At 39.0% G+C, this 15,191-nt stretch overlaps 1 protein-coding gene across 3 annotated transcripts in view; it reads right to left on the bottom strand.

Annotated features, from left to right (window-relative positions):
* The window catches only part of PKIB (protein kinase (cAMP-dependent, catalytic) inhibitor beta), an 89,993-nt gene that overhangs the window by 18,402 nt on the left and 56,400 nt on the right, over positions 1-15,191 (bottom strand). Inside the window, exons 3-4 of one of the 3 annotated variants that reach the window (XM_012720715.1) lie at positions 13,585-13,655; positions 405-509 (exon numbers count right to left, since the gene is read on the bottom strand). The exons of 1 other annotated variant lie outside the window; for it this stretch is intronic. In XM_012720715.1, coding sequence (XP_012576169.1) covers positions 405-489 — 85 coding nt within the window. In that variant the 5' untranslated portion in view covers positions 490-509; positions 13,585-13,655. The remainder of the gene's footprint in view (positions 1-404; positions 510-13,584; positions 13,656-15,191) is intronic. One more of the 3 variants, XM_012720717.1, reaches the window with a different exon arrangement.

Genomic DNA, 15,191 nt, shown 5'->3' with positions numbered 1-15,191 from the left:
GCCATCTTTTCCCACCATAAAGCATTTTTGTCTCCAAGATGAGAATTAATAGTATTTGACTACTCCCTGAAGTACCCAGGTATCGTCAGGTTTAGTCTGGGTTTGGCAGATGATATCTCAGGTCCCCACCTGTAAAGGTAGTGAAAATACAGTGCCTTAACCAGTCAGCACTTTAGTCCTGACTATTAAGGGTCCAGCTATATCAATGTTTCTAGCCTGGTGACCATGACTGGCTGCTTGTAGAAGCAATACCAGATATTGTTTGCATTGTGTAGTTCTGGGACACCCTTAGAGTCAGAGACAACCTTTTGTAAGGTTTGTGAAGAGGAAGAGATCACCACCCTGAAGAGAATTAAGCATGGTATCCTGGTTTTTGTTGCTGTTGTTCATGCAAGGGTAGTGACCTTGCTTATCTCCTGTGCTGTTCTTTTCCTTGTCGATGTTGCTTGTGTTCTCCTGACCCTCAAGGTTATCGAGGTGCACATCCATGGTGGCCTGTGGTCCAGGGGCTGATGAGAAAAAAAAAGTGGGAGGAGGAAGGAGTATTTGGTACTCAATGGCTCGCCCAATGCAATTCCCACAGTCAGTGCAACTAGGCTTTGCCAGGACTCTGTCCACCAGCACATCAAAGGCCTAATTGTGTACTCATGTGTCTTATGGCTTCTGTCCAGGCCATAGACAGAATAATTCTTACTGGAAGTGAAGCCAGACCCCAGGGAGATTAGCAATGTTGAAGGAATAAATGGCACCTTCATAAATTCCTGAGAGTTACCTGGTAAATCCCTGACACTATCAAGAAATAGGTATTGATGCCTCTCAACACCCACAAGGTTAATAATACATGTTCAATATATTTAAAATTTTTTTTTGTGTTAAAGAGGTGACTTTTTCTTCATCTATAAATTTTAATGTCATTGTGCTGTTAACTTAAAACTCAGCCTACCTCAAGAGGTCCCTTTCTATGAAAGGCTCCAGAAATCTATCAAAATTGAAATAAACAAGCACTCTACTTAGTGCCCTTAGAGCCCTCTTCACTGTAAAGGATTCTGAAGACTTAACTAGTGACTCCTGGAGTCTTTTCACTACTTGTGATGATTACAAATTGTCCAAGATCTTCTGAGACACGAAACTGCCTTTCTTGACCTTATACTACCCATCATTATAGCAGTTATACTGTCAACATACTGGCTTTCCTGTTAGTACTGGTTCTTATGAACATTGACCTTGTGACCCTCTGTACCATTACCCAATATGCTGAATTACTGAAGTAAAACCCCACGAGTTTACTATGTTTTTTGTCTTCCTTACCACAGGATGGAGCTGAACTTAAGGCCCATAGCTCTGCCCACCTCTAGTAGGGAGTGATCACCCTTGCTCTTAGTCCTTAACAGAAGCCACAGTGCTGGAGAAGTCACCTCCCTGCTAGAGCCACTGGCTAGTTTGGGGAGCCCCGTAGGTCAACTCATATATTTTACTGATCTATCATCACCACCATATATAACGGAATTTAGCAGAATGCTCTGCTTCGTCCCCTAAACCAGAATCCCCAGAATGAGGGAGAGGACCCAAGAGTCAGCACAACTGGCAAACAGGTGATCAACAACTGGCCACAGTTGTCCATTTTTATAAATTCTTGGACCAGTGAGTAAGACTTGCTCCCCTTAGAGGAAAACTTCTGGAAATTTCTCTACCCACAGGTACACAAAAAATTAATAAAGGTAGCAGTTTATTCTACATATGCTAAGCTCACCAGGAATCTCGCTATTTCCTTTGGAGTTCTAGATACTACTGATATTGATCAAGGCACTCACTTCTCAGAACACACAGTGTTGGAAGAATTCAATCTTCCACCTCTCCCACACGCCCTAAACAGCCAGCCCCAGGCAAGTGGTTTAATTGAGAATCTAAATGACCTCCTCAAAGAACTCACAAAGTAGAAAATTCATCACCCTCCACCAATGACATCTGCCTAGAAATCTGACAAAACAGGCCTTGAATGGATAAACCACAAGTCCCAATCTTCACTGTGCTCCCAGAGAGAATGTGGCCTCGCCAAACAACTCCTTTTCAAAGGAACAAAGGATAATTCCTGATCATTCCAGAGTAGTACATTTCAGTTGTTTGCCTATATGTAGAATTATTCAAACAATCCAATAATATCCTCCCAGAGGACAAGATGACACCTTCTGAATAGCACAAAGCCTGTCTCTCCCCAAGTCCCTGTTCACTCTTTTCCCCACAGTATTCCTATGAGGCCTCCCTGGTACCCTTCTTCCCAAGGCTATGACATTTAACTTGCCCTTTTCCTTGTTTTCCTTACCCTTGCTTGTTTTTGGAGTCATGTGAGTAGTTCTCTCCCTATCCTAAGGGGTGAATAAGGAAGTGATTAAAATGCCCTATAACCAATATCACTTTCCTTTTGCTTTTGAAATACCACCTGAGGAGATGCAATGGGTTAAGCACAACACTAGGAAGCTATCTGCTGCTGCTGCTGCTTCAGCTCAAGTCCTCAGCCAGGGAGGTGACGCACATGGCGCAGCAGACCTCTCCTGTCTAGCCCTCTATTCTCTTCAGAAGCGCACTTCAGTCAATTTGCCTGCCTGTTCCCCACTCTGTCTAGTAAATCCTCTCACCACCCCTGCACCTATGGCCTGTACCCCAGTTCTGTGTGCATAAATAATTTTTTTTTAAATAGAAAGAAAAAAAATACCACCTTAAGTACTGGGAGATGAGGCACCCAGATTGCACATATCAGCTTCCAAGGTGACCTTCACAGAGGTGTCACTTGTCCTTTCACTCACCAGAAACTGCTATCACCTCAGGTACCCTATAACCTCACAAACATCGGTGTCCTCTGTTTTGATGAACTTTAGAGGCTTTTGTTACAATACCGAAGTAAATTTGTATGTTTTTTAGGGAAAAACATTTTATTTTTTAAACTGAATTAATACTGTTTTTACATAATTATTTGTGTTAAAACTATCCCAGTTACAAAGGAGAGAAGGCCCCCCAAAAAGTGAAGTCCCCTCTCAGCGAAATAGACAGTTGGCTACCCTATATTTATAGAACTTTTAGTCATTTTTATACATTAAGACAAATATTTTCCTGTAAGATTCTGAACTTCCACCTTGAAAACTATAATTACCATCCAGTGGCCTTCTCCAAACTTCCCTCGCAATAGACTCCCCAGCCATAATATCCTCCTCTCTCCAAAGCTGCTAAGTGATTTGCCACTCTGTTTCATCCATCTGTCCTAACAGTGACCTCTTTCCAATTTTTATAATCTTTAACTAATTTCTTTTTATAGCTTTGCCAACATAATCATATTACATCCTGACACCAGGCAGTGTAAATTAATTCCTCTTCTTTCTTATGAGCCACTCCACAGAAAAAGAGACAAATTTTTCACCTTAACACTTGATTAAGTGAAGCCTCTGGGAAAATCTATCTCATCTATGCCAGCCTGAAGACAAACACAGTAACTGTAAAGGCAAATTAGCTATTTCTAAAATTTTACAAAAATCTTAAAGGGAAAGAAAAATAGAGGAATAGAGAGAAAAAAGGGGGGGGGTTAAAAAGCCTATTTATATAAAAGTAATCTTATGTCAGGTGAGAGAGCAGCACCTCCTAAGCCAGCCCTCATGTAAGCCTCACCTGGGAAGTCTATTAACAACAGTTTCCCAGAGCCTGCCCCAGAGTCTCTGATTCAGTGTGTTTGACACCACATGTATTACAAGCATCCAAAAAGATTCTGTTGTCACACAAGTTTGGGAATAGCTCAGAGTAAAGATGCTAATTCTCCTGCATCTTTCCACTAATGATACACTGAAGTATGAATCCATAAATTATGCTGTTTCAAGTCTAACACCAAGCATGCCTGTTCAACAACCCAAAAGAAAGAAACATTTGCTAGTGATATTAACAAAGTACATATTCAGTGAAGAATATAACCCTGCAGACCTACTTATCCAATTTCACACCTTATTTAAAATGTCCTTATTGTAAATTAAGAATTAAATAAATAGCAAGATTAACTTTGGGCGGACCTGTTCTATTGGGAAATACATTGGGTAGCCTCTCTTAGAACTGTCATCCACGGTTCTTTCACCTTCCACTCTAATAACCAACCGTGATGTTTACCACTAAATCAGGTTAACATATTGTCCACTAAAGGTTCTATGTTGAAGATCATAATTTCTGGGAGGCAAAAACAAATAGGGTCTAAATGTGGACAATGGATGGTTGGCTTTCAATGAGTGTTTTCAGATTGAACTTCAATCTGACCCTGTGCAACCTACATTATGTGAAGATCCTGTCTTTGTGAGTAGGACACTCCATTACTGAATCTGATCAAGAGAGCTCTGTTGGCATTTTAAGCATTGCCACTTTTATACCCTTGGCCAGCAGGATATCTGAACCACAAAAGACCTTTCAAATCTTCCTGACATTCTGATCTGTTTCATCTTAGATTTTTCACTGTTACCCTTTGACATTTGATAAGAATGTTGAAGAATTTTTGTATTGAAATTTTTTTCTGTATCAGTCAATTAAAATAACTGGAAAAATACTAGAAAGCTTAGTCTTAAAAATTTGCAAATAAATGTAATTACAAACAATTCTCAAAAATCCTCACTATTACGGGTTGGTGAGGAATAAATGAAGTCTGGACACATTGAAAATATACACCCTTCGCCATCTGCCTTCATCAATCCCCTATTCCTCTTCTCTCTAGCACATACTCCTGCCATTGGGCTTCCAGTGTCCTCTTACTTTTCATATTAACCAAATAAGCTCTTGGGAAAAACATACTTTATTAATTAACAAGAGCATGCTCTCTCTGTGGTTTCCTTCTGGAGAATTCCAGACAGTCTTCGATCAAAACAGTAAATTATTAATGGTGGTACTTCCACAAATTAGCTAATCAAAAAGGAAGTTGTTTGGAAAAGATGGGAGAGAGTAATTAACAGATTATTTTCTGCTTATTTGAAAGGGGTGTGGTGATACTGAAGTCCAATCTAGCACCCCCAAGTGCATAACATGATGTCAATTCCTAACATCTCTATTTCTCTAGTCTCTACCATGAGGTATATTCTCTTGTCTTCCATTTGCAGCACAGGCAGAACCAGATTTTTAGTTTTCTTTCTGGCAAGTAAGTCGTTTTTAGCTCTTCCATTTACCTACAGACAAACCTGCTTAAATAAAACCCAACTAAAACTCCCAAATATTCATCAAAGATAGCCAGGAACTACAGAGAAAGTCGTGATTAAAGGTTTAGTTCATTTATAAGCATTTAAAAGCCATTTTGATTCGCCATTAAGACATACTGACGAGGTATACTCACTTCAGTAGACCTCCAAAGTTGGAACATTTTTAGCTAGATGAATGAAATTGACTAAAAATATTTTTTACTTACAGTAATCAGCTAAATCTAATCAACGCATGTTTGATTTGAATGAGTAGTTCAGTTCAAGTGATTCGTGTGTCATCAGACAGAGGAGTCTCAAGTTCCAACTATATATTCTACCTTAGATTACTTTGAAATATGGAGAAAAAACAGATGTTCCTATCTTTTAATTTGAATATTTTTTTATATTTAACATATTGTTAAGTGCTAAGATTAAAACTCAAAATTGGTGTCTCAGCAAATTCTAAATTAAAAGACTTTCTAGTGTCTGAAAAAACTACTTTTTGATATATTTTGACTTAGGAAGCTATTCCAATCATTGTAGAATATTTTCACTAGTATTTTCTGTAGGCATTTGTTCAACTGAAGCCAAGTAGAATAGTCATTTTACTGCTGTGCTTATGCATAAGGTAAATTTTGTTGAGTATAAAATATTCTCTTTCTTTAGGTTTTATTTTAATTTGCTTCCAGGTTTACTTGAACAACATGTTAGGTCATTTTCACCACTATTTCCCATATACATAGTAATAATTTTAATGGTACATCAAATTTAGTTTCTTTAAGACTACATTTTTTTTTAATATTAACTGCTTACTATAATAATCTCTACCTTTATTTTTAAAGTAATTCCCATTTTTAAAATTAGTGATAATGATGGAAACATGATTCATTTCCTAATTCTATCACCATCTATAACTGGCGACAAATGGCTAACTTCATGACATGTTTTAATGATCTGTAAAATTCAGAAGCTTGGCAAAGGTCAACAAACGCTTAGAAATATCTCAATACACTAGTTAGGATTGAAATGTAACATTTTGTACAGAGAATCAAATGTATATTTGACCTTGGTCACCCAAGCTACTAAACCAATTTATTTTACAATTTAATGGAATAGATGCGAAGTCAAATTAATAATTCCAATTAAAAACAATAAAAAGGAAAACAATGCAGTTGACAATCCACAAGTAACTTGGAAATATCTGAGAATTTTGGAGTCAGAAGGAACTTTAGTTATCTGCAAATCAATCAATAATAAGTAAACAAAAGGTAACCCTGATTTCAAAGAAGATGAAAAGGAGATAAGATTGCTGGTAGTACAACACCAAGTTTCAGTTTTATTTGAGAATCAAGTCAGGACATGGTGTCATTGGACTTCTGGACCACTGTTTATCCTAGAATAATGACAATTTCTGATTTTTTTCAAGGATAAAAGTAACTATCTACTATCAGATCATCTATGGAATGGTGGATATAGCTTGTAAATAGAGAAGAATAGCCCCCAACCCCTGGGGTGTATGTGCCAGAGGAAGGCAGACCTCCTAGTCCTTTCTATGATGATCACCCCTTTGTGAGGTTAGGGGAAGTCTATTAGGGAAAATCTGTGAGGATAAAACATTTCAGATCTTGATCTTGAACCTGGATTAAAAGTCAATCTGTATTCTTCAAAGGTTTTATGAAAAAAATCATTACCACTTTGAGTGGCAAAGTCCTCTTGGCTTGGGAGTAGATTTAGGGAGCAGAAGTTGTGTTCAGTGGGTATTTTGCTGTGGAATGATGATATTCAGACCCTAAGTAAACATTACTTAATGCTGTAATTTATGAAAGTTGTAGTTGGCAGAGTCTAAGTTACTAACTACTAGAATACAAACATTGTAACATTTACTAATTTCTTTCTGTGCAGGGAGAAGGATTTTGTTCTACCTTCCAGGAAGGCAGGACAAGATTGAAGCAACTTTCCTGAGACAAGGTGACAGACTGGATACTAAGAATACAGCTCCCTTTTAGGTGACTGTTCTGAATAGGCACAGAGAATGAACACTGCTGGCAATGATACTGAATATCCAATTCTGGTCTTTCTGTACTGTTATCTCACATAATCCTCCAGTTTTGGTTAATGATTAATATGTACCACAATCATTTTAGTGATATATCTGCTTTGGACAACAATGGGATGACCCCACCATCAGTTTAGAGTGTGTCAGCTATCAAAAATGTGTAAGTGCTCACAGAAGTGGTGAGTGGAGACCAGAGATGCCAGAATATCAGACCAGTTAAAAGTGGCAGCTGCACTCAGGACAGATTAATAGTATCTAAAGATTTTCAGAAATGCTAGGTGTGGGGAAATAAACAGAAGATTGTATGTCATATAGTGCGGGTGCTAGAGCTATGTTTATTGAGGTTTAATGGCAAGATACCCTCTTAAAGTTTGAAGAACCTACATTTTTTTAGATAACTGTTGACTGCAAAGATATATGATGCATAAAATATAACCATGAAATCAATATTTTAAAGAAATTAATTTGTATTTTACATCAATATATATTCAAATAATGGTAATATGTATGCTATGTGACACTATAACATGGCTTTGAGGAAACCAGGATCCCCGTGTGGACAAACTCTCGATGGTACCGTCAATTTTGGCACTAGAAGCCAGCACCCTGCTTCATACAATAGCTAACTCTAATGTGTGAAACTTCTTTCATCTACCTTTAATTCTTTTGTGTTCTCACTTAGAACTGGAGATTAGTCAAGCTAAAAAAAACATGCTCAGGACCCTTCCTGGTGCACTCCAAGCTCACAGCAGCAGCTTCAATGTGAATTTGATCCCCTCCCAGGAGGTGATCCACATGGCATAGCAGACCTCTCCCGTCTCACTAGCTGCTCCCCTCAGCAATGTACTTCGTTGACCTGCCTGTTCTGCTCCCCACTCTCCTCTCTGGTGAAGCCTCTCACTGCTCCTGCACTGTTGGCCTGTACCCCAGTTCTGTATGCATAAATAAATAAATCTTAAAAAAAATGTTCAATGATCATTTAATGTAAGTCCCACAGCAGGCAATTAGAGACTGAAAGGCCAGGTAACTATGAATTAACGTTCAGTAGCCAATTCCAAGATGTCTCAACAATGTAACCAGAGAACAGAATACAAGTTTCCCTCACATTAGATTATATCTGACAATCCAATCATTTGTTTAGTCCAGAGTCCTGAGAACCAGTTTTGAGCACTTCGAACTGAGGGCAGTGGGCTGACATTAGTAGCCTCCTCCCTTAAGCCTACCCAGGTCTTGTTTGTTAAACCATGGAGGTCACATTGTAGAGAATTATTCTTTATAGGGAAGTATTCACTTCTGAAAATTCTAAATTATTTTCAGTGAGCTTGGTAAGGAAAAGCCTCATTTAATTAGCAAGTGCAATAAAAATGTGACATTTAGAAATAAATTTAAAAACAAATTATAACATATTTCCATCCTTCATTGGTACAATAAATGATGACATACTGTCCTTTTATAGTTGCTATCACTATGTTTTAATTGCTCTGATTTGCTTTAATTCAAAAAATGTCAGCTCAGTAATTACCCCTATGTTGCTGGAATCAGCTCCATTTGGTGAACAAGATAAAATTGACTTCAGAAAGGGAAAAATTATTATATAACACTGGGGAAATTCTATATCCTTGAGGTACTAAAATATATATATGACTAAGAGTCAGTTTATTTTACATAAGTGAAAGAAACTCTTCTTTCAACATTTCAGTAAATAATCAAATATAAGTTAGCTAAAATATAGTCTGATAAACATCACCCTACACGATGTATACTCTGCTTACTTCCCAGACTCTCCTTTCCTTTCTGGTAATGGAAGTTCAAACAAATTGCTACCCATTGTGGATTTGTGATTCACGGACATACTCTCTTCACCTCCAGATTCTGGTCAAACCGTGGCTGTACTATCTCCTGACTGGACACACTCCTTCTGAATTTTCTCTTCACCTAGTCAACAGCTACTCAAAACTGAGGCCACAATTCAGACAGCACTTTGCCTCAGAAGCACTTTTCTTCCACCTGATTGTATCCCAAGTATGGAAAACCACAATATGAATTTCACTGTTTGAATGAATTGAGTGAGCAATCAAGGGAGTTCTGGAGAGTCTGACCAGTTTATCAAAGGTTACAGAGGTTTGGGTGATAGCATGAGAAGACACAGGTCTCCTGTTTTGTCACGGCGTACCTTTCTCTACATGTCAACTGCATTAGCTTGCTCCAGTAGGCCTTAGAAGCATATACTTTGTGTGGTTTCAAAATGTTGCATAATTATGTATGAGTCATGATGGTTGTACCCCAAACAGACCAGAGACATTCTTCTTCAGAGTCCTGTCTGACTCCTCTGGGAAGTGGTAACTGTGGACCTGCTAATCCTAAACAGCCTATTGGGCCATCATTTTGCTACCTGCAGTTCTATATCCTACACAAGGTCAGAACAGCCCTTCAGTAACCAGCCAGTCAGTCATAAAAGCTAAGCCTTAGAAGGCATGAAATAGATCAAGAGCAGAAAGCTCGATCACCTTAGGAAGGGTATGCATCATGAGATATGACCGGGAATGTGGGGGTAGGGGGGTGTTGAGGACCAATGTATGACAAGGGACCCCAGAAGCTGATCAGTGAAATACCTTCTTGATAGCATTGAAACCCTGACTGGGGGGTCTAGGGCTTGATCTCAATTATAATACTGTGTCATCAAGCAGATGAGAAGCACCTGGAGGACAGACTAGCAATCCCTCATACTACAGATGACAGTTCCACCCTTCCCCTCTTCCTTTTTCCTACTTCCTCCTATATAATTGATACTGTATGATTATTTTATCAATAAAAAGGCCAGGATCTTCCTCTTCAGCAGCATCCTGCATTATGTAGCCAGCTCCATGGCTCCTGTTTCTTTGTCAGTGTGGTGCTGCCCAATGCAACATGTAGCCATGGCTCCCAAGCCCTCCTGCAACCTTTTATACTGATCTCCTTTCCCCATAACACTGTGAGCTCCTCTCAAACTAGGACTCTCCTGGACTTACTTTATATTCCTGGCAATCAAGACTGTCCTTGGAACAGAGAAGTATTTAATATTTGTTTAACTTCATGGCAGTATAGAGCTGGATTGAGTCCAAGTAAAGTGATGTAGGAAATGAAGAAAGGGGCCCTCCCTGGTGGCACAATGGGTTAGGATACAGCACTGCAAGCTATCTGCAGCCACTTCAGTGTAAATTCAATTCCCAGCCCCAGAGGTGATCCACATGGTGCGGCAGACCTCTGCTGTCCCACCTGCTGCTCCCCTCAGCAGTGTACTTCACCGATCTGCCTTCCTGCTCCCCACTCTGTCTCTGGTAAATGCTCTCACCACCCCTGCACCTCTGGCCTGTACTGCAGCTCTGTATGCATAAATAAATAAATCTTTAAAAAAAAGAAAGAAATGAAGAAAGGCCAAAAAAAAAAAAATTAAAAAGTGCAAGAGTAAAAAGACAAACTGGAACAATTTGCACTGAGAGATAAGGAGTTGGGGAAAGATCTAATAAGAACTAAGCCTTAGAAGGCATGAAATAGATCAAGAGCAGAAAGCTTGATCACCTTAGGAAGAATATGCATCATGAGATATGACCGGGAATGTGGGGGTAGGAAGGTCAGTAACTTGATCTGAGGAATAAACTGGTAACTATATCCCTTCATCCACATAGGCAAAACTAGATCCCCCCATGTGACTTAATAGTCAGCTAATTATCTAAGATGCCTGCTAAAAACATCTGGAAATTGGCCCTCCCTGATGGTGCAATGGGTTAGGACACAGCACTGCAAGCTGGCCACAGCCACTTTAGTGCCAGTTCGATTCCCGGCCCCAGAGGTGACCCACATGGTATGGCAGACATCTCCTGACTTGCTTGCCACTCCCCTCAGCAGGGTACCTTGTCAATCTGCCTGTTCTGCTCCCCACTCTGTCTCTAGTGAAGCCTCTCACCACACTGCACCTCTGGCTTGTACCCCAGTCCTGTATGCATAACTAAATAAACCTTTAAAAAATACATCTGGAGATATGGCCAAGAATAGGTATTTTCAGTCTTTTAGTGATTCTATAAATGCCACTTTCATATATAAAAATAGCTTATATATAAGCTGATAAATGAAGTCATTATGTAGACAAAACCTCAAAGTCTATGAACAATATAGTATATATCAATAGTAAATTTTTTTTTAAAGATTTATTTATTTGTACATACAGAACTGGGGTACAGGCCAGAAGCTTAGGGGCGGCGAGAGGCTTCACCAGAGACAGAGTGGGGAACAGAACAGGCAGATCGACGAAGTACACTGCTGAGGGGAGCAGTGGGCGGGTCAGGAGAGGTCTGCCACACCATGTGGTCACCTCCAGGGCAGGCGGGAATCGAACTCATGTGGAAGCGGCTTTAGATTCTCAGTGCTGTGCTTTAACCTGCTGGGCCACCAGGGAGGGCCTCAACAGTAAATTTTAAAGGCAGTGTATAGTTTTATTATTATTTCTGTTACATTGTTTCATCATTATATTTAATCCCATGACAACCCTTATGTAAATACTTTCACTTTCATTTTACTAACAAAGCACTAAAGAGTTCAGACAACTTGCTCAATTACACAGACAGGTGTACTGAACTAGAAACTAATGCCACATAGTGACAAATTAGCCTGTATGGCTGCAGAATGTGTAAATAAGAATGCAGTACACCTTTTAATTAAACAACTTGCTGAGATCTTATCTGATGAAGCAAGTTAAAAATATGTCTCAGTTCCTGTTGGCTGGTTTTATTAGCTACTACATAAATGGTAACATCATGGTAATAGTCTCAAGATTAGCCAAGATAAATGACTGTTTACTAGTAAGCAACAAGGTTTCAGGGATTTCTTGGAATCATAAAATCCTATAAGGTAGTCATCATTTTTAGTCAACAGCCATCAAATACAAATATTTACAGTTGAGAAACCTTAAGTGTGCTGTTCAAAGTCTTACACATATCCACCTGAAAAGCTCACCCAGGTCCACACCTGCTCCTTGTCTTTACACCCTAGACTCTGTGTGCTATAATTTGATATGCTGATTATTAACTTTATTGCTAGGACTACACTAGAGTTAAAATGCATTTCAGGGCATAAATATAAAATGCTATTACTTCAGAAATATTTTTAGGACAAAAGTTTTCTATTTTCACGGGTTCTTCTCAATTCATCTCATGAATATCCAAAAGATGTGCTTGTCTTGGTCTCTTGCTGAATTGAAATACAGTTATCCAGACTCCCTGTTCCAAGTGAACCAGTTTGGGTACAGTATAGTGATTTAAGTAATTTCATACATGTGATAAAACAGAATGAACACTGGCTATTCTAAGACCTAGTTTTGATGTTTTAGAAGACCATTAGAAATATTAATGAGGCCCTCCCTGGTAGGGCAACAGGTTAAAGCACAGCACTGTGAAGCTATCACAGACACTGCAGCTCGAGTTTGATCCCTGGCCAGGGAGGTGACCCACATGGTATGGCAGACCTCTCCTAGTTTGCCCAGTGTTCCCCTCAGCAGTATATTTCAGTACATCTGCCTGTGCTGCTCCCCATTCTGTCTGGTGAATCCTCTCACCCCTTGTACCTCTGGCCTGTCCCCAGTTCTGTCTGCATAAAAAAAAATAAATCTTAAAAAAAAAGTAGTATTGGCCCTCCCTGGTGGCACATCAGGTTAAAGCCCAGCACTAAGAAGCTTAAGCCACTTCCCCATGAGTTCGATCCCCGCCTGTCCCGAGGAGATCCACATGGCGTAGCAGACCCCTCCTGACCTGTCTGCTGCTCCCCTCAGCACTGTACTTTGTTGATCTGCCTGCTCTGCTTCCCACTCTGTCTCTGGTGGTCCTCTCACCCTCCGCATCTCTGGTCTGTACCCCAGGTTCTGAATGAATAAATAAATAAATCTTAAAAAAAAAGTATTAATGAAAGAATACCAAATTGTACAAATCCATACATTTTGTACCAAAAACAAATTCTTCCCTTCCCTATTCTTCCATCCACCCTCTTTCCCTCTTCCTTCTCCTTGGTGTTACAAACTTTCACAAAGATATCTCAATAAGGTGAAAAAGGAATGAAAGTGACATCAAGAAAGAGCAATTGCAAAGTAAATTAATCAAACATTTCTTGGCTATAGTAAGATTTGGTGAGAATTTACTTATTGAGTTTTCATTTCTTTGGTTTTGAAGGGTTGATTTTATATTTTATTCTCATTAAATGTTGTATGCCAGCTCATAGTATATAGCTGTATCATGTCAAGTATTTTATTGAAGGAGACCTTTCTTTCACAAAATCAATCTAACCTTATAGGTAAAGGGAAAAAAAAAAGATACTTACAAATCTCTGATTAAAATATGCTGTTTGTTTTTTAAACAGGTTTAGGAAGGAGTGCTGATAGATGTTCTTTCCTGTGAATAATAATAAACGATCTATGAATAACCAGAAAATGTGAAAATTTAGAATATCAAATTTTAATGATTTTATCTTTTTAAAAGTTGTGTTCAAATGTAAATATCATGATTTGCTTGACCTTCATGGAAAATGTAGATCCTCTAATTCAAAAATGAAAGTTTCTAATGAAAAGTCAAAGTAGCTTCATTTCAAACAATAGGTATTAGTGCTAGGATATCTAGCAATAATAGGTATGGACAATTAGTGCCACATCCAGTGCTATGAGGGATCAATATTAAGTTGAGAAAGTCATCTCCAAAGTCATTACCACAAACATTTGTAAGCAAAGAACAATAACTATGAAAATACTTGGCATGCCTACACTGTTGTTTGTAGAAACATAATGCTTTTGGAATGTTAAGATCCATAATATTAAGGAGAATCTTATGGATCTTTACTAAATGATAAGATATGTACCAATATTTCAAGCAAACACATGGGGACCTTATGGGAGGAATCCAGCTATCTTGCTCTTAGAAATGAAGATAAAGTACAAACACATAATTCTTGTTAACAACGTGAGTCCTGTATCTCAGGACTGAACACCTGAAATGAGGGGTGGGAAATAATAGGAGTATGAAGCATCATTATTCATAGTAGCCCCTCACAGCAACTGGACACTGCAGATTCTCTCCATTCACCCCACTGCCCCTAGTTCAGACTGCCATTCACTCTTCCTGGGCTCTTGCAACACCATCTTAAGTGACTTTCTTGCAAAATTTCTTGCTTCCTGCAACTTCTTTCCTTACACAGATGTCAGGTGGAATTATTTCAAAGTAAATCTGCTCATGATCATCCTAAAATTAATCCATGACAGTTTTCCCAGCACTGACAGGATTAAGTACAAGTCCCTGCACAAGAGTACATGGTGCCCACAAGGAGTTGAAGGAGTTGGCCTCAACCTTTCTTTTGTTTTTCTCACAAGCCCAAGGGCACTGATCCTAAACTTCTACAGTCACACCCAGCCAATGGCAGGCACCCTGCAGCCTTGTTCACATTTCCCTTCTTTGTCCTCAGTTTCCTCTTGATGAGCTGGCTAACACCTACATTCATCTGTTCAGAGTTCACTTGTGCAGCCTTTCCCAGAGGGGGTTTCTGCCTCCTTGGCCAGACAGGTTCTCTTCCCTGTGCTCTAAAATATTCTGGCATGTCTTTATCAACAAACTCATCACATATTACACATTTCTGATTAATATCTGCCTTCCTGCCCTCAAATGGCATAAGATTTTTAAGCCTGTTAAGAGCATGTACTGACTCATTCACCTTGCATAGTGTTTTCTGCACACAGTAGATATTTGTTGAACAAATACCTGAATGTCAAGATGCATAAGGTGATTTTCAGACTCAAAGCTATCTGAAGCATACCTGATCACTTCAGAAGAATTTTAAAATCAAAACCAGGTATCTTTTCACGTAGCTCCTTTACCCATCTCACCAAATAGTTTTCAGGACTCTTTTCACACTTTATCTGGGTCTGTTACTCATTGATTTAG

Source organism: Condylura cristata, unplaced genomic scaffold (assembly GCF_000260355.1).
Source record: "Condylura cristata isolate star-nosed mole 26May11 unplaced genomic scaffold, ConCri1.0 scaffold00001, whole genome shotgun sequence".
Taxonomy (NCBI): Eukaryota; Metazoa; Chordata; class Mammalia; order Eulipotyphla; family Talpidae; genus Condylura; species Condylura cristata.
The sequence above is the reverse complement of the archived record's forward strand: the minus strand, read 5'-3'. Positions and strand labels throughout refer to the sequence as shown.